This window comes from Amblyomma americanum, chromosome 8, assembly GCF_052857255.1.
Source record: "Amblyomma americanum isolate KBUSLIRL-KWMA chromosome 8, ASM5285725v1, whole genome shotgun sequence".
NCBI lineage: Eukaryota > Metazoa > Arthropoda > Arachnida > Ixodida > Ixodidae > Amblyomma > Amblyomma americanum.
In genome coordinates this window covers 3,120,190-3,140,358 of record NC_135504.1, presented here as the reverse complement: position 1 = coordinate 3,140,358, position 20,169 = coordinate 3,120,190, and the positions used below count along the sequence as shown (strand labels likewise).

The window sequence follows — 20,169 nt, the reverse complement described above, 5'->3', positions numbered from 1 at the left end:
GCATGAAGACAGGACAGTGCAGAGACAGCACAGGACGAGCGCTAACTGACAACTGCAGGTTTATTTGAAATCCACACTCGAGGAAACCAGTGCGCATGTCCAGCCATGCAGCAACAAACGGAAAGATTAGGACGCGGATACAGTTATCATGAAAACATCACATGTACGAAAGTGTTCACATGTACATCACATGTTCAAAAGTGACGCACCAACAAGCCCAAAGTTCTACCCTATTAAGCTTGAAGTGCGTCACTGATGCGCGACGTGCAAGAGTATCCGTGTTGGTGAGTAGTAGTGGTAGTAGAAAACATTTGTTCACAAAAGGTCGGATAAAGAGGAGAAAATACAGATTTTGAGAGGACCCGTGCGTCCACCGCAGTTGCTCTTTCTCGGGATATACCAGGCTATGCTGGAGCGTGCATCGAGGGGCGCTGCTAACGAGTGGTCGCTCTCTTTCTTCCTTCGAACAGTCAGGCAAGCTGGGATTGTCCTGAAAGGAACAGCTGCAGGGAATCATGATACGCGTCAGACAGAACGCTCAACCTCTCCTCCCACGACTGTTTCAAGACGTGTAGAGCTGCGTCCTCTTTTTGCGTAGAACAACTGGCTGAGTGAGTTAGCACTGTGGTAATCGACCAGTCTTCGGAACACTCCGCAATAGGCCATCGATCCATTACTCGCGTCAATGTACATTTGCAGTCCTGGCGCTGACGCGAGTAAGTTGCACGTTGAAAACGTCACACTCTGACGTGTCACGTGGCAGAGAATTATGGCAGATATATCTCCGCAGGGAATAATGTTGGCGCATGTCGCGACATACCTGCTCGACACATGGGTGAGGACCGAACCTATATTTCCCTGGCTTTCAAAGCAGAATCCCCAGAAAAGCCCAAGATTTTGGGTAATATTCTCGACAGCTTTTAGGCACTCGCTGCATAGATGGTGACTGCGGGAGAGGATGTGTGATATGATAAGAGACTGCGCATAGCGGGGTAGATGCGACAGGCTTTAGAACATTAGTAATATAGAAGGGACGCTACGGTGGAGCAATTGCCGGCAGATAAAGCAAGGCTAACCCCAACTGTAGCATTCAACGCCTCAACTCTCTACTCAGCTTCTTTGTCCTTTGTGCACCTACCTCAGAGAGCAGACGGTATTTTTTTTTATTTATTTATTGTGCTTAAAGCAGCTCTTTGACTGCACCGTATAAAGACCTCGCGTGCACTCCTTCAGACAACAACGCTGACATACCCATCGCTTTGATAAAGTTTTCGGCATTTCTGGATGGTCTCCTAGCCGATGACGGAATTGGTGGGAAATTTTAAAAAGAATCCCCAACGGCTTCCTTCATAAAGCGAATATTTTGATGAGGAAGCCTCTAATGGGGCTACAAAATTTCCCTCAGTATAGCTATGTGTCGAGAGTTATACCGTACCTTCGTTTTTTTTTTATTTACGATGGACGAGGATTTTATTTCGTCGTTATCAGCCTGACTACACCCACGGCAGCGCAAGGGCCTCTCCCATGTCTCTCCAATTAACCCTGTCCTTTGCCAACTGCGCCCGCCGTATACCCGCAAGCTTCTTCGTCTCATCCGCCCACCTAACCTTCTTCCACTCCTTGCTACGCTTACTTTCTCTTGGAATCCACTCCGTTACCCTTAAAGGACCAGCGGTTATCTCGTTTTCGCAGTACATGCCCTGCCCAAGCCCATTCATTTCTCTTGATTTCCACTATGACGTCGTCATTAACCCGCGTTTGTTCCCTCACCCACTCTGCCCGCTTCCGGTCTCTTAACGTTACACCTACCATTTTTCTTTCCATGGCTCGCTGCGTTGTCCTTAACTTAAGCTGAACTCTTTTCGTTAGCCTCCACGTTTCTGTCCCGTAGGTGTCTTCCTAAACTGGTATCTAGGCAGAAGTGAGGCACGCCTATTAACCAAGCCTCTACCCCCGTCCTCTAAAAGAGGAAGCGCTAGTAGGCAAAATTATCTCAGAGCTCGAAGCAAATCTGTTCAGCAGGGGGCTACCTCTGTATGGGGCAACAAGCGAAGTGTTGCGTGTGTTCATACGAAGGGTCTCAAGAGTGACAAAAGAGCCCTCTGTCGACGAAACACAAAACCCGCTTCCTTTGCCTTTGTGCGAGTTCGGCACGTGTGTGCGGGTGTAGGTGCCTATTGAAGCTGCCTTGCATTTCGTTGCGTCGCTTTTATTTAATTTGTGCAGCGACTGCTCTGGCCTTTGTTTCGCGAGAGTTTGGAACGCCTTTCGGCTAGGGAGAACATTACTTATCTTTCACCTCTTCTGCCTTTAACGCGCTTATCTCAGTAGCGCCCCTACGATGTGCATAGTCCAAAGTCAATTTGAGGGCCGCTGACGGAATGGGATATCAGCTTCGAGACAAAGAATGCGTGGTAGAGGCAAGCGGCCCATGACAAGAAATTTGTATTTTTTTAACTTTCTTCTTCTTTGTCCTTCATTATTGTGTTCTTCACTTGCCTTTCTTTTTCCTTTGTTTATTTCTTTCCGTTCTTTTTACTTCTTTTTCTTCTTTTGTTACTTGGTGTTGTTTCTTTTTATACATCTTTATGAAACTTACAACAGCGCGTATTAGCCACGACCGGTCGTAGCGATAAATAATTCTTCCATGAAAAAACTGGCACTGGTCTTCGTTTTCGGCCAAAGAGTACTCAGGAAATGAATTGTGCAAATAGAGTTGGCCATAAATCCACTCCTGTTGGGAGCACGCTTGATCCTGGCCGGTGCGGTCGTATTTCGGTGGAGGCGAATCGCCGCGCCTGAGTAACTGAGATTTCGTTTGACGTCGAATAATCCCATTCCTGAGTCTTTTAAATACAATTGATGAATTAATTTAAGCATAACATGAATTCAACTGTACTAGCGTTTTGTGTCCCTGCCACTGCCGGAAGCGCCCTCGTGGCCGCAGCTACGCCGTCACAAAAGCGGCGTGTCGCATGGGAACAAAGAGTTGGGCAGAAAACGCCATTGCCCGCACCTCCGCACAAACACACGAGTCAGACAGTCAGAACTTTGATTGGCCCCGACGCTACGAGCGAACCAACACCCTCTCAATGCTAAGGCCTCTCCACCGGCCGCGTGACGTCACGCCAAGGGACCGTGCAGGCCCCGCGCTCCGCGATTTCAGCGCGCCGCGCCCGTCTGCACTATTCGGGTACTGCCGTACGTAGCTGCCTTATAAGTGATTCCTTCATTTTCATTTTTGTCGTTGCTGCAGAAAAGAAATTCGCTAGTTTGTGCGCGCCTTAGGCTATCATTTTATCTGCTTTATATATTTTTTTTATTGCAGAACACCTTATTGTCAAGAAAGTTCGAGCTGCTAATACAGTTTTTTATAATAAACAATTTAGCATACGGCCGCCAATTTCGCATTATTGGTCATTATAATAAAAAATTGATTAGTTAATTTCAATTAATCATCTAATTATTAGGTTCTATCACGTACATGATGTCTGCCGTGCGGTAAAATCCATCCGCACAGACCGCACATGCGTATATCTAGTTGTTAAAGTAGAAGTTCGTGAACATTGAAAAAAAAAACACCGTCTACTGCGCATTGTGTTAGTTTTATTCTGTATTGTGTTTTGCTTAAAGCTTTCACACACAGCAATAATGACACTCACAATAATGTTGCGCTGTTGAGTATTTGTACAGCTAATCTGACCCTTACAATAAAAAACGACGAGACACCAGCAATGAAGTGTGCGCAAAGCATTTTTATTGCTTGGGAATAAAACTTACTTCTTCTTAAGCGTTGCTGCTTTCCGGGCTGCGGCCTTCTGCTGCGCATTGTCTTGTATGGCATCATTTCTTAGTTTGCAAAAGTTGTTTAGAACAACGTTGGTTGCAACGCGTACTACCAAGCGCAGGAGAGTTTGTGCAGTGTGGCCATTTTCACATGTCTCAATGTCGTGTTCGTCCAGGAGGGAAATCGTCTGTGAAATCACGACACCACGTTGATTTCTACAGGAGAGAAAATCTTCCGCGGTTGCTCCAAAAGACAACTTCTCTGCAACTAGTTTAGTCATCAGTACCATGTGAACTGTGCATGGCTGGGGAAACTTCAGCCCTCCTCTCGACAGGTTAGCTATCATGGCAGTATTTTCCGCTTCGATCTCTCGATTTTCAATCACCAATGTGCTGAAGCAAGCAGAACATGAAAGCTTCTTTAAAGCAGCATGAGCAGCGTATCCTGCAATGTAGACAATAGCATCCATGTCAGAGTGGGCGTGTGTAATATCGTCGTCGCTGACAGCCACAGAAAAGTTGCATGGGACAAGATCCTCACTTACGTCTTCAAACTCTGTTTCCTCGCGTGGAAATGTCAAAAGTTTTTGAAGACGAAGCTTCTTCTCACATTCGTAGAGCTGACGCACGGAAATGTGGTACTGTGATCCTGCCAGCTGGCGGTAACGGCCGAACCGGTCTTCTAGCGCATCCGTCTGAAATTTGCCCAGCAGTACGTACTTGAAGTGAAGTTCTTCTAAGCAGTAGCGCGAGAGTTCTACCAGAGAATAGCATGTCAGTCGCAAAGCACTGTGAGTCTCTTTCGTCAGCGAGCCACTGGTGATGTTTATTCTTGCCCAAGCGTCCAACCAGTCCACAACGCCGCTCAGGAAAGCTAACTGTGTGTCATCAACAGACCTTACAGGGTCTTGCATGCTGTCCCTTAGCCTCTGGCCTTTGCAAGGGGTCTTAACATTGACTATTTGCCACCATGTGAGGATAACGTCAATGAAAAGAGCAGTCGACTCAGCTTGAGGAATCTTGAACGCGGAACCATGTGTCCTGAGGGCATTTGAAACAAACTGATTAATGACGTCGAGAGCGAGCTTTACATTTTGCCGCTCCATTGAGGTTGGATTCACGGCTTTTGCGTTCAGTCTGTAAGCAGCCTTCACAAGCGACGTCTTCTCTGAAGAATAAAGCTGCCGCACAGCTGCGAAAGAAGCAGCTTTCATACGAGGAGGCCCTTCGGGCATTGCTCCACTCAAGTCCATTTCAGGGAAATAGAGGCATGTTCCAGGGTTTTTCTGGTTAATCCAATTGTTCCTAATGCACTTCAAGAGATGCACAGGATCGACCACGTAGAAAAGAGGGCGAGCGTTATCGGCTGGATGGGGATAGACAATGCTCACCTGAGGACTTGTAGCAAATAACGACATCATCTTGCGGTTCAGAGCATTGTTGTCCGTTATCACAGCGATAATTTTGAGCCCCATTTTCTCAACATTAATGATTATGTTCTTAGCATGCTCGTGCAAAATTTCTGCGCTCAGTTTGCTCACAGGTAATATGTGAATGACGTCCTTGTTTGCAGAAAGGAGTGATTGTACCATGAACACATGGGCTGTTGTTGCTGGTTCCGTTGAATGAACCGACGATCCTACTATTGTGCCCCCTTTGTAGTCGAAGTATGGTTTTATGTGGATCTCATCGATCATCAGGGTCACTGTCTTCTCGTGGTCTTTCATTGATTTGACTCGTTCTCGGATGTAGGAGAGACAGTGCGGTTGATTTTGCTCCACAAGAGGGTCAGCTTTGTAATTTGAGCAAACACGGCGCAGTGTGGAAGGATGGGGCAGAATGATTCTTGATGCAGCTCTTGTGAAGTGATATGCGTGAGGAGAAATTGAATTCAAAATACTGGCGAATACCAGCAGCTCTGCGCTATACACATGCTGTTTCGCGAGGAGAAGCTCTATCTGCTCAACCAGAAATTTCAGCAAAGAAGACTGTTCTTTCGTCGTATCACTGTCCTCAATGAGGTCTGCAAGCAGTGAACCGACAAACTGCAATACTTTAGTATGTTTCGACTCTTTCGTCACCTCAGGTATATTATGCAAGCCTATCTCGAGTTCTTCTAGCAGCAAGGACAGGCTGGAGGTGTCGCATACTTGAGCTGGCAGAATCCTGCCTGAAGGAAGCGACAGAAGCTTCACTCCATTCAAGAAAACAGAAAGTGACAGATCAGGGAGAACTACCAAGGCGCATTTCACATTAGGTGAAGGATCATTCTCGATGAGAAGGAACCTAACGCACTGCTCATCGACAGAAACGGTCCAGAATTTCGTGTTGCAGATTCCAGGCAACTTAGATTTGAACTCCTCGTAAGATGAAACTTTGTTTCTTTTCTGTTCAAGCTCATTAGACTGAAGTGACTTCCTCATAGCCTCCTGCAAAGCAGCGTTTTCCCTTCTTGCTTTTTTCGTCTCTGGCGATTCACTCCGTCCAGGCGTTGAGGACAAGTATTTTGGGCAGTTTGGAAAAACAGAAGGCGCAGCATCAATCTTCAACTGTAGCCTGTCACGCTTTACCTCTATTATTTTCCCTGTCAGTTCATCTTGGTGTGACAACGTCGTAATGAAGTCGCCTGCGTGGAAGTGCAGTTCACACACCTGCACGAGAAAATGAAGCAAGGCCATTCGCCATGACTCTCCATTGCCTAAAACACTAAGTAAAAAGAGTCTGAATAGTGAACAGCTTTTACATATTTACACAGCTTTTACACAAGCCTTATGCACATCCACAGAACTAAATGCTTCCTGGACAATTCATACATAAGTGTAAGAAGTGATATCATTGCCTACAAAGACAGCATGCCTTTCCGGGAGCGACAGCTCACAACTAAGATAATTACCAGCGCCTATTAAGCAATATTTCAGAGTCTTACCCTCGAATGCTCTGTAGGTGTGAAATCCTTCCGTGGAATGGCTCGCAACCAGGCTTTTCTTCGTACTTCGTCTCTTGGGAAGCAATAAACACGTACTTTGGGACCATTCTGGTAGTTCCCGCGGCACCCGGGAACACAGCACCGGCCCATGTTTCACGAAGTTGCACTCGCTACACGGCAGGCAATCAGTTTCCCATTCGTGCGCTAGCACAGGTACGCACGCCACACAAGAAACGGCCACACGAAACAGACACAGCCGTGCGAGGAGCGAACGGAAATGCACCCAACGCCAGGCTGAAAGACTCAAGCAGCAGCTAGACGCTCACTGCAAGACTGCGTTCGTGTCTGTGCTTGCCCGGGCAAGCGCGAGCACATCGAGGGAGACAACCGAGCGGAGCGGAGCCGCGCTTGGTGAGCAGCCTGACCGGACACTTGGCGTGACGTAGCGCGTGTGGAAAGGAGGGCCTGGAGAGGCCTGAAGAAAGTATTTAGAGGGTGTTGAGCGAACCCGCGTCAACAAAAGTTCCCCGTATTTTCGCGCTTGGCAGGGAAAGGCCTTCTGTGCTTTGCGGGGGCAACGGCGGAAGGCAACAGCCCCCATTGTTTGCGCGGTCGCAGCATTCGCTCGGGGCGGTGTCCCTACACCGAGATGGGGAAGTAGGGAAGAGTGGGCGAGCGCTGTTAGATGGGGAGAAGGGTTGCCGCAGTTTTGTTCTTCAGCCCGTAATGTTTCCTCGCTGCAGGAGGGTGACCGAGTCGCTCTCCCTTTTCCTGCCGGGAACGTCATCCCTGTTCTTTCCCTCGAAGCTGGTGGAGAGAGTGGTCGGACTAGCAAAAGGGTGCCCTCGTGGCCGCAGTTTCCCTGTTCTGGTGATTTTTTGGCGTTGCGAGAGAGAGAGGACTTTATTGCATCTTTCCCTCTCCATCAAGCGTCGCCCCTGTTCTTCCCCTCGAAGCTGACGAGGAGGGGAGAGAAGACAGGGAGTGAAGTAGTTAGGCTAGAAACAACGGTGCACTCGTTGCCACAGTTTTTTTTTTCTTGTGCATAATGTATTTCGGGGTTTCAGGAGTGGAGGGACACACCCCCTTCCCTCACATCTCTTTCCGCTGAACATCATCCCTCCGCTTCTCCTTTCTGCTGCCTCATGTCTCGAAATGCTGCCCTGGTTGTTTACTCGTTCGGTCCTGTTTGCCCTGCGCCAGCGGGCTTAGCTCGCCGAACTCCGAAACTTCGTGTTTCCTCTGATAATTTTCGGCTTCCCTTCATTACGCTTGATGCCTCACGAGATGGCTACGTCGGTGCCAGCAACGAGTGATTTTAGTCTGAACTACTGCCTCAGATTCCCTACCGCAGAATGCGTTGCTCTTACGTTTCCAAAATTACGGTCTCATCACCTGATCTCAACCGTCATTTTGCTGAATTTTTTTCTCAACTTTGAGATAAGCTGTTGGACTGCTTGGTTGATATTGTCACGCAAAGGAAAGACGATGACAAGAGGACGACATGACAGGTAGTGATTGGTTTAATGACGGAGGGCGTGGGGTCTGCTGCCCGCACCACTGCTCGTTTCTTATTCTTCTTCCAGTTCGTGACAGCGTGCTTGATTGTGATCGATTTAAATAAATAAATAAATAAATAAATAAATACAATTTATTTATTACAGAATGTACAAGCCCATTTCGAACCAGATTAACTGCGCTAATGATCAATCATGCCAAAGAGGTTGTGTAGCTTACAAACTTAGCCAGAGGCCTGCCGAGCACTTGTACAAGTCAGACACCCACTGGAGTCAATGGAAATGTTTTCCAGTTAATATAACTCGCTCGTATATGGCATTAACAAGGCGGATAATTGACGAAAAGTGGCAAGCGGATAGCATACACCAGAGCAGCATATTTTATGCAGATTCAGTGGGCGCTAGTACCTTCCTTGCTTCCATTAATATCTGACAGCTTCGGGGCATAACACAGCTTGGGTGCTTTGTGATCTAACGACTGCAATCACGAAGCTTTCAGTTCATCTGAATTCGGTCACTGGTTACATGGTAGGCCGGATAGCCGCAGAAGCTGGGGACACGACAGACAATGCCACCCCGAGCAGTCACAGACCGCACCGTCTAGGGACGTTGCAACTGCTCTGCGAATTCGTAATTGGATGACGTCAGCTGTACCTTCCGCAACAGAGTGCGGCCCAACTGCGTAAATCCTAAATCTCGAGCCTGCCCAAGCAAGCGGGCATTCGCAAGAGTGCCGTTTCCTACAAACGCTGCAGTGCTGAATGTGGCGAGATGCGCCGTAACGAGCGGTAAGGTAGTTCGTGGTACCTGCTGCAGCATCTGGTGCGGGAAGTCACAACGTGCTGTTGCTGTAACGAGGGAGCCGTGCTGAACTTGGGAAAGCAGTTGCTTAGCGAGAGGTTGATCGTATAATTATACGCTTCAGAGGCTATCTGTCGGGGAAATTTAGCGGTCTGAGGAGCAGTGAAACAGCTGCCCTGCCTTTGCTTCCGGCAGTGCTGTTTGAAGGGAGTCTAAAGTGAGTGTCGTCGACGAAACCCCGCAGATCCCCATTAACTCTTTCAGCGAACCCCCGGAGCTCTTTGCTATTGATGAAACGCCAGAGGAAGAGGAAACACGATGACGCTGGTGGTTCAAGCGGGGCATTACCCGATATATCGTTAATGCCTGTTCTTTTTTTAACGCGATAGTGTTATGGAGCCCATGTCGCAGAAAAGCCGGCTTTGTCGTCGGCGTCGGCGTCGTTGACCGTGAGCAAAAAATCCGCGCATAAATTGGAGGGGACACTCAAACTCCGCCTCAATGGTACGACGCGATCGCGTAATGGGGTAGTTTCTATATATGCAGAAGGTCATTCTCTACTTTATATTCATAGAATGAGGCCGCCGCGGGGGCTCAGTGCTTTTGCCGCTCGGCTGCTGGCCCGAAAGACGTGGGTTTGATCCCGGCCGCGGTTGTCGAATTTCGATGCAGGCGAAATTCTAGAGGCCCGTGTACTGTGCGATGTCAGTGCACGTTAAAGAATCCCAGGTGGTCGAAATTTCCGGAGCCATTCACTACGGCGTCCCTCAGCCTGAGTCGCTTTGGGACATTAAACCCTCATAAACCATAAACATTCATAGATTGCTTGGAGTCCTCATATCCTTCCTGGCGCAGTGGTGCAGCGGTTAAGCGGTTAAGCGCCACTGCCCTGCGACGGCAGGGGCTCCCAGCGGTGGGCCTTGTGCGCCCCAGGTTGATCTTCCCAATTGACCAATCATTAACTTCACCTTCCACGGTGGGCAGGTTGTGATGACGACGCATTGTCACGTCACTTAGATGGCCCACCTGCCTCCCAGGTTGTTCTCTGGGGACCACTTGCCTGTGATTTTTCGCTCACAACGCCGACGCCGACACCGGATTTTCTGGTGAGCGGGGCCTTAACCCTGTCGCGTTTAAAATCCAAAGAGAAGCAATCTACGTAGGTGGGCAACCTAGGTCCCATGATCTTGTGGCATCATCATAACTTGCCCACCAGATTATGAGAAACTGCCCACCGTGGCAGGTGGCTGTTATTTTAATGACTGGTTGCGAGAGTTTGCTCGGGAAGAGCAACCTGAGTCTCCTCCACAGGTGATTGTGTTCCAAACAGCCACTTGTCGGGGCAGCGGCGCATCGCTGAACCGCTGCACCACTGCGCCAGGAGTGCTATGGCCACTCCCGGCGATCTATGAATGTAAAGTAGAGAATGGCCAACTCCGCATATATAGGCATTAATTCATTAAGCTATCGCGCCATACCCTTAAGGCGGTGCTTAAGTGTCCCCTCCAATCCTTTTCACTGTCTTTAAAATGTTTTCTCCTTTTCTTGCTTTGTTTTGTATGTTTTGTGTATTTGTCATTATACTTTGTTCATGTTGTGTACGTCTCCTGCTTGAGCCGTACTAAGCAGCGCAATGATATAAAAATATGCAAAAATAAAAACGCGTGAAATGGTGCCATGAAGACGTAAGTGTAAAATCTCGCGCGCCATTGGTCGGTTCCCTTGTGTGTTTTTTTCGGTAAAAGGTAAACGGACAGGGAGGAGGAGAGAAAGAGGAGGCCCAGCTGTGCTCTCGCCCACATGATCATTTACTGTTTGCCGTTAGCGATAACACAACCTTTGCTGCAACTTTTTTACAGCGATATCTGTTGGGCACCCATCCCTGGCATTCTCGTCGCCGTCGGCGTAACCGGTGGGTGCGTTACCATGGCTACCATTCATGGTTGCCAACGCGACCCGGGTTTGGTTATCATCCGGCATGACACCACATAGGATGTGTTAAGGCATTTATTAATGCTGTGCGTCTGTTGTTGTCTTGTCGTTTGTCACCTTATGTCGCGGCCAACCTGGGTCGCACAGGTGGCTGAGCGAAACAGCCGCCTGCCATAGCTAAATGCCCACACAGCTATCGCTAAATCTCGTGTTACATAGTCGTAACCGTCCTGCGAATTTTTGTAGCGAGAGCTACACTACGCTAGCACTTCGAGCCTTCAGCGTGGCACCCCTTGAGCTCTGTGGCACCAACAGTGTAGTGGCACTTCTTGAGCTCCGTGGCGGCGCCATGGCCGGTCACATGGTTGGTCACGTGGTGCGGAGCAGCAGCTGCTGCCGGCGGCCGAAACCGAGTTGGGGGAGTGGATAGGGGAGAGAGTGAATCCACTTCCAGGAACGAAGATGAAGAAGGAATGCCCAGCGAAACGGAGCGGCGAAAGACTGACTTTGCAAATCGACTGAGCGAGTTCCACTCGACCAGATGTAGCTATCGTGTCACTCCAGGTTTAACCAGAGCTAAACGTTGTATTTTAATGCCGTGCTATTTTTCTATTTTACTTCATATAACTGCAACTGAGCGCCACACAGCCGGGCTAAGCCAATGGGTTCTGCGGATTCCGGTAACTATTCTATAATAAGCACCTATTTAACCTTGCTGATCACTGGCGACACTGTCTCGTAACCTATTACGTCGTCTCCCTCTATAACACGGGGAAGTACAAAGAGCGCAATGGAGAAAGGCCTTTGAGAATAACATCAGCCAAAACGCGTGCCAAATGCACATAACATGACCTGATAACACGGATCTTCAGGTCTAAAGGCACAGCGATAACTGCAATACAATCGCTGTTTCTTCACTTGTGATTTCGCCTCATGAGACAAGCTGGCTTTAGCTGTGTTGCGATTTGAAAAGACGACTTGGCGACTATATCGCAATTTTTCATGCCTCACGTGGCCCATGCTGGCCTTTGACGTTAAAGCCAATGCTCGGCTGCTGAAACAAAAACAGGGAAGAGAAGGAATTCAATTATAAATAATTTAACGATCGGAGGCGAATACCATGTCCATGTACGCTAACGGCTTAAGCTTCGTTGCAGAGAAGAAAACATGCAACTAAATAGTGGTCTCTATATTCCTTTAAAAGGAAGTGCATGATACGTAAGATCGCGTTTAAATTCTCTTTAAGCAGAGCTGGAAGGTAGTGACTTGTCACGACGTTCTGACCCTCCGCTCTTTCCCTTTCCGTCGCAGAGTACGACGACGAGGACGAGTACGAGGAGGAGGAGGACGAGGAGAGCCTGACGTGCAACGTGTGCGACCGGTCGTTCGCGTCTGGCCGCCGCCTGTCGCGGCACCAGCAGCGCAAGCGCCACTTCGGCTGCCCCGTGTGCGACGCCCTGTTCCCGTCCCTGCTGGCGCTCGAGCAGCACCGCGAGTCGCTCGACCACTGGTCCGACGACGAGGAGCGCCACCTGCAGCGCCCCAGGTGTGAAACAACACTGTCGTTGCGAACGACGGAAACCAGAAGGTGCTGTCATCAATGTTTGTCTTTCAGGTTTTAAGGGTAGTGCATCTGCAGCGGCAAAAGAAGCCATGTTCGTTGGGATGAAGTGCCTTCAAAAAATAAGGGCGAACCCTGTCTCCTACTTGCGCGTTGCGCTTGACTTCAGTGAGAAGATGACGTCAGTCAGGCCATACAAATGAAATTAACGTCTGCAAGCGCCGTCTGGCACCCTTGAAGGCAATAAATTTCACGCAACTGTCGAGGCAGTAAAAAAACAAGGCTAAAACAGATACAAACAAGTGAAGGGAGCGAGTTTGTGGGAAACAACAAGCACTGCCTTACAGCAGCTCCATCTATCATCACCCTTCTCAACCAACGAACCCACTTGCGTATGCATGCGCGTTCCACCAACTCCGCTCTTCATGTCTCGAAAAAAAAAAAACGAAAAGCAAGCTAAACCTTTTCCGAACTGTTTTCCTCTTCGTGCAAGAGAAAATATTTGCTGGCCTTATCCGCCTTGACTAGTGGTTGCGTGTTTTCGCGGTAGTCAGGGATAGGGACAGTCAGTTGTAAGCGTTAGAGTGCTTGCGGTGATTGATGACAATCTGCAGTTGGGTGAATCGAGCGGCCAGCGCCTCTTTTCTTCAACTAGATTCATTCATTCTTCGTTTCCTCTCTCATTCTTCGCTTGCTCTTCTGCATACTTTGAGGCCCTCCGTGACGCGCTTATGCACCCCACGCGGTCGCGGAAAATTCCCAGCGCACACTGGACGTGGACGAGCGGAGCAAGATAGGGCCTCAATAATCACTGCACTTTTTGTTTCTGTTCTTTGTTTCTTTTTATGCTGTTGTTTTCAGACACGGAACAAAAAAACTGAACAAGCCAATGGTATCCTTGGAATAAACTCGTTCAGTGCGGGGCACCTGAAGGAAGGTAACTAGCAAGATAGGGCAGATAGGGAATACTCAGAAGCGAGAAATCACGCTGACATGGAACGAGAGCACGTGAAGGCAACGGGGCTTTGTCTTGATGCAGGCATGCAGTTGTGTGGCCGCTGTTGCGATGATTGACGGCGATAATGACGACAATATATCCTGGGAAGAGAGCTGGTGACAACCGAAAACAGCAGAGATAAACCGTATCGTGCACACTACGGCCTATATCAGGCGGAGCTCATTCTTCGCCAAGCGGTTCTCTCAACCCAAACACCAGCTGGGAAGACGCAGTCGCAAAATTAGCGACAGCCGTGCTTTTCTTTTTTTTTGTTGTTGTCAGTAAGCCAAGCAGAAAGAAACTTCCGCACGAATGGTGTATGGTTGTATACGCTGCCGTCCTTTCGTCAGATCGAAATTTGCGAGCCGGAGCCTTTCCCTAGAGTACCGCAGTGAGAGTTAGCAAACTTCGTCCTAGTGCCGGTGTCAACTAGGTCATGTTTTTTCTTCTTTCCTGGTGCACGCCTGCCCGTCGCTAGTTAGACTTGGTCGTACAAGAGCCAAAAGACCTGAGGGCACGCAACTGTGCCGGCTCTCCTGCACGCGAAAAAGTAATCCTGCACTTCGATGGATTTTTTTCTACGCAGAGACAAAAAAAATTGCGTCCCAGGTTCTAGTTGCTGATTCGACTCGTTCGCTTAAAATTCTATAACTTTTACTGTCTACTGTCACTGTCTCTGGTAGGAAGATTAACTCAACGTCCCATCTTAGAGGCTGTGGCTCGGCGGAATAATTTAGCAGATATTCTCTTTTGGTTTTTATTATTGTTTTTGTTGCTGTTGCAGTGGAGGTTCAAAGTGTGGCTCGCGACCTGCCCGTGCGTATGGCAAGCCCTGTTTTCATCGCGTTGAAATGGTGTTTACAACGCTTCTATAAATAAATAATTTTGTGTCAGGGCGCTTAGTTTCAATACAGACACAAGCTACTTAAGAGGACACATGTACTTTGCTTTCATTGTAAACTGTGAGCGATGCAATTGTCGTGTTTTTAGCGAATCGTGAAGGACTCACGAAAACTTGATCCCAAGATTAATACAAGCCTAATGTAGACGTAATTCCACAAAAATAAAATTCTCTCAGATCGGCACGTTGTTTTTATATGCAACTAGAAGCATACTAAATGCGGCGGCAACTCCGCGTGTTTGGTTTCTCGTCCCGAAGGGAATGTGTCGTCGTTTCTGTAAACGTCTGCTTTCGCTGATCATGGCTAAATCATTCAGTAGGTGGCGCAGTAGAAGCATTCTAATGGTACTCTTCCTGACATGCCACCCGAGCTTCGGTTCTTTTTCTCTGATTTGTGCCGAGCCCCTCTCGTCACTATGAAATGTCTGGATAGATGCCAGAGCTTTTGACGGATTTAAAAAACTCTATTTGGGTTTTAGTTAGTGGCTGATCGAGGCTTTGAATTTAAGAAGTGTTCCAATACTTCCGAAAATACCTTATTTGAAGAACATCAGATACTACTTTGTTTTATTTATGTTTACTTATGATTTCCTGCTAATGTCGGTGCTGTGAAATGAGCACTAACGCGTTCGGACTAATCTGTGAGCCGTATTTTGTTTCCGATTTTTTTTTCATGGCTATAAATGACGGATTGTCCTCGTACATGAAGACAAATCGCTCTAGTGCACTCTTCCAGTGGAGGGGATATTTTCCTAGCTTTTGTTCGCAACCCTGACGTGGTGTGTCAAACGTGTTTTCGCGGCTTTGTTAACCTGTCACACCCAGGCCCACTCACTCCAACAAAATCTAGCTTTTTTGTTCTACGGCTGCATATTTTGTTGGTACCTCTTGGCTTTACCTTCTCCTAAGCGGTCAGTTCTGCGGCACAAACAGCGGCAAACAAAACTGCTTCATAAAGTCGGCTACTCGGGTCTGCAGAAGTGTTGCTTCTTCTCTATAACACTCTTAGTGAGGCAGAGCACGCTTTACAAGGTTCAGCAGTTCGATGTTGCGTTTGCGGGTTGAGCGCGTTTATTAATGCATGAATGCATTTAACGATGGATTGATTTAAAAAATTCCTCCTTTAGTGGTTTTTGGTATCCGTGGCTTTCTAGAAAAACACAACGACCGTAGACCTACGTTCGTTTCCAATACAGAGCACCTATCTCTTTTTAGGCGTGCACGTCATATATGACCACGTAAGCTTGGAAGAAGATGAATAAAAGGACGATGTAGTAACTGAATATGCACAAGAGGATCGCCTCTGTACAATACATCGCCTTCGGTGGGACTGCTGTAAAAATAAAAGTAGAGGAAAGGCCCACTGTCACACCAAGCGCAAACTGCGCACTCTGCAGTTTCCCTCGGCCTAATGCAACGTCCAATGCTGTCCTCATGAACAGAGTTTATAGACAAGCCACCGCAAAAAATAAAAAGAGAGCTTCCGCTCCATTCTGTTGCTCAGAACGCACGTAACTTTCATGCGCCTTGGGAACCTAAAACAACCCTGCGGCTTTTTCCAGAACTTAATTCTTGACGTTTGATTGGCTACCAAAGCCCGTCGGCTTGAAGTTAAACCTTTCGCTACGTTCTCTGATGTGACATGTGTTTTTGTACGAAAGTGCATTTTCTTTAGGCCCACCCTGAGGGAAAAACGTATTTCCTCCAAAATGTTCTGGGGAGTTGCCGCGGCATCTGGTCAAGTCACATAAAAGAGGGAAAAATGCAATTACCGGACCGTCCACGACGGTTGTTCAACGCACGCCTCCTCTAGTTTTAACTTTTCCCTTCGATACACGAAACTCATTGGGCGAGTCTGAAGCCTGAATCCCCAAAGAATCTTCGGATGAGGGCCGCAAGTCGTTCGCGAGCCACTGGAAAGACAAATACTCTCTGAGGCACTGTATCCCTTCAACCTCTGCTCGAGATAACGGACAAGTTGTCGAATTGAAACCATTCTGTTTGTGCACTGCAAAAGCAGAGGGAGGAGAGGAAGGCTCTGCCCCGGCCATGTCGTTGCTGTTCTCTCGTTCTTCTATTTTTACTCTAGAAAAAGAATAATGCATCTATATTCAATCTTTTTTTCTCTGAGTACCTTCTCTACTTCTGCAATGCGCTGATTATACTACGTTATCGTGCCCCATCAAGGAACACCGCCAACATTATCATGCACATCGTTTCCTTTTTATCTAATGATACGATGGACGACTCCATTGTAGTACTCATATATCAGGGATGGATAAATAAACAGACGGGTGGATGAGTCGCGGTGCAGATCTTAACAGAAACAAAGGCAGTACCACTAAAATTCATTTTTGTGCTGCATCATTGCCACAGTGTCTCAGTTATGGAATCTACCTGTTTCCAAAAACAATATGTAAGCAGTCATCTACTTCGTGTATTTTAGAGCGTGACGGAACTGTCCACAAGACAAGGAAACTAGTAACGCGTGAGAGCGATGTTCCGCATTTCGGTCTTCCTGCCTTGTGGACCGCCGCATTGCGCCCTTATAAACGAATCATTCCCGACTCACTCAGCTTTTACAATTCTGAAGTCCTTCTGTACCCTGCAGTAGGCTACAAGGGGCTGATGTCTGTCCGCCACTTTACTTGCATGGCGTATTCTTGCTTGGTTTATTGATAAACAGAAACTCGATGTACGCTGATAGCGTTCTTTTATATATATATCCACTTCATGGCCTTTCTGAAATCTGATCGAATGCAAGTAATTGCCCACTTCTCTTGGGGAAAATTTATCTTCCGTCTCATATATTCATCGTACGTGCACAATTTCATGCTTCCACGAAAGGCTAAATGTTGAAAAGAAAATGATAGAGAACGATCTGACTTCCTAGAAGACAGCAAACAGTGGTCAGGCTTCCAGTGAGAGGGCTGGTGACGCGGATTGCGCCGCATACAGCGAACGTGCGTGTCCGATAAGATGCTTATATATCAGACTTCGTTTCGTAACCATATATGTATTTCCTAGAGCCGCCTCTCCCCGTTCTCCAGCGCAAGTATTTTGTTATTCTTCTTTATGATATTCACAGCAGCATCTTGAACAACAGATCACACTCACTTCTTAATTTTTATATGCTTGCTTCTTTCTCTTTTTTTTCAGTATACTCTCAACATCAACTTGGTTTTGTACAGGAATGGTGCAGCTAAATACCGCAAATAGTAGTTATTCAAAAAAATACGAACAGTAATGCCATCAACGGGCATTTCGACGGGTTAGTTTTGATGTGGACATAGACCTGTTTAGAAAATAAAATGTGGATATAGTTTATTTCGTCCTTGAACCGTTTGAGGACGGAAGGAAAAATAAAAAGTGTCGTTGCTGTAAAAGAAACAATCCTTAAGAGCTTCTGACTGGTCGTTATGGAATTGTCCTAGTGATAGCGAGGACACGTCGAAATTGGCGTCCTTTACCAACCTAATGTTTTGCAACTGTGACGTAAGTACGATGACCCTGTCTCAATACCTCCCGCTGGCCACTTCCCAGGGCCTCCACAAAGCGGCAGCACCGCGGCGGGCGGGCCTGCGACGATGACTTCGATGACGAGGACCTGGACGACGAGGAGGACGAGTCCTCGGAGGAAGAGACCGAGTCCGACTCGGATGGCCTCGAGCCGGGCCCAAAGTCGCAAGAGCTCGAGCGGCTCTTGTGACTGCTGCGGCAGGGCGCCGCGCCCGTCGCCACCAGGGGCGGGGACGGCGCCAGGCGGCGCTGCTGCGGCCATGACGTCACCCGCTACTGAGACTCATGGACAAACAGACGATGGAGAGGGGGAGCCAGGCAGCATCCCTAACCGGATGCCGACCGCCCACGGCTTCCTCAGCCTCTGCGGTGGCAGGAAGAGACGCAGATTCGTGTTAACACGGATCCTCCATTTCGAATGCGAACGGCAAATTTGACAGGTCGATTCGTCAGAGTTGTATGCTGCTCGCGTGTTTTGTTTTAGAGCAGCCAGTAGGGAGCTAGGTTTTGTAGAACTTAGTTCAAAATTTGGCTAGACACAGTTTGGTAAGAAGTGAACTTTGATAACAAATAGAAAAAATAAAACACACTCATCGTCAACCGGTGAAAGGGAGATATATTGACTTTGCAGCGCCCTGTGCGGGTGCCTTGTTCTTAGTAAACCAAGTACGCGGTTTTCCACGCGCATGGAAACAAAACTCCTGATGAGCGTTCTGTGTTTCTGCAGGTGAGGGTTGAGATTTATGACGGGAGTTCATTACCTAGGCTGTCTCACTTAATGGTCTCCTTCTCATGACCGACAACCTGTTTCCTTTAGTCTTGCGTGTTTGCTTTGACCGTGAGTGGTTTCGCCGAGCAGCATTCTGAATAGACTGGTCGAATTTACCTGTAACCTGCCGCTCGGTCATGAACAGTACAGCCTGGAGTGCCTATTGCAAACCGAGATGCCGACTTTGTTGATATCTACATGATATGACATAGTCTGCTGGAGGCGTTGTTCCTGCTGCGGAATGACGCCTGTTCCAGCAGCTCACGTGGCTGCATTCAAGAGAGCAGTTTTTTTTTCCTCACTCGAGGTCTGTCACGAGCGTTTTCAGGAAAAACTGATTATGCGCTTATTACCTGCACTTGAGGTAACCTTGCTCGTAAGTCTCCTTCCGAACCATTGCCGTTAGAGAGGATGCAAGTTTCATGAATTTTTCTGTGGCTTCGACAACACCGAACTCCTACACACTATTGCCACATTGAACGTCATGTCAGGAATAAAGCGCTACCCGCAGGCACCGCAGTGCTATCGGTGATATTACGACAAAAGGAAGGGCACCTGCGTGACGCTGTGGCACTACAATAAAAAAAAAGCGAGCAATCTTTTATAGGAATCCTAATGTTTATGGTTCGCCAAAATTACTGTGAAATGTTTACCAGCTAGGTCACTTTATGTAATCGACATCACTGAAACGCTTGGTTTAGGATCTCAGGGAAAGAAAGCCTTTTTGTAACACTACCACTAAGGTAGGAGCCACTAGCGGTGGTGGAAGTCGTTCTACCAAAGAGAAAGCTTAGCTCAATTTTTTATGACAGAATTGCGACACTATAGTCTCCATCGTCCGATGCCCGCCTCGAGCGACTGACACTAGATGCAGCAAAAGTTATGCACCGGAATAGGCGCACAGTTTGCGGACAAACGATCGACTCTCATGGTTACCGCGTAGGCTGGCCTCCTTTGAACTGCGCGACATTCTAGTCGGTAAAGCTGCGTGTTCTGCTCGGTCTAGTAGTGAAGAGAACGCTTTAGGTGGACGTCATAAATGATTACTCTCTAACTATGACTGAAGAAATTTTTGATGTTTCCAGGCTGTTTAATTTTCTGAATGAACGGACCCAATAGCACTCTTTCAAGTTCGACGAAGTAAAACATTGCATTCTCCAGTGCTGTCAAAACGTTCTGTGTAATACTGCAAGCGATTGTGCGTTGTCTGACTGAAAGAAACATAACCGTTTTATTGAGGGCAGCTGCAGCCAAGGGTGATGACAATTAATGCTACCGGAGGAAAGCCTTCGTCCCAATCCGATGCATAATTTTTGTATAAAGTAACTCGACGAGCAGCACTAATAACGAAGCTGTTCATTGGAGAGGCATCGTTTGTTTAAACCTATGGCTGACGAGGCGGCTTGAGCAGCCGTAGTGGCTGCGTATGGTGCGCAAAGGATACACCCGCTTTGTGAATG

The 20,169-nt window shown here is 47.8% G+C and overlaps 1 protein-coding gene across 4 annotated transcripts in view; it reads left to right on the top strand.

Moving 5' to 3' along the window:
* The window catches only part of LOC144100802 (uncharacterized), a 222,720-nt gene extending 204,180 nt beyond the window's left edge, over positions 1 to 18,540 (top strand). For 2 of the 4 annotated variants that reach the window (XM_077633663.1, XM_077633665.1), the window contains exons 3-4: positions 12,274 to 12,508; positions 17,965 to 18,540. In XM_077633663.1, the coding sequence (XP_077489789.1) occupies positions 12,274 to 12,508; positions 17,965 to 18,130 (401 nt within the window). In that variant the 3' untranslated portion in view covers positions 18,131 to 18,540. Of the gene's footprint in view, positions 1 to 12,273; positions 12,551 to 17,964 lie in introns of all 4 variants that reach the window. The other 2 variants (XM_077633662.1, XM_077633664.1) reach the window with 1 other exon arrangement.
* Positions 18,541 to 20,169: the final 1,629 nt, after the last annotated feature.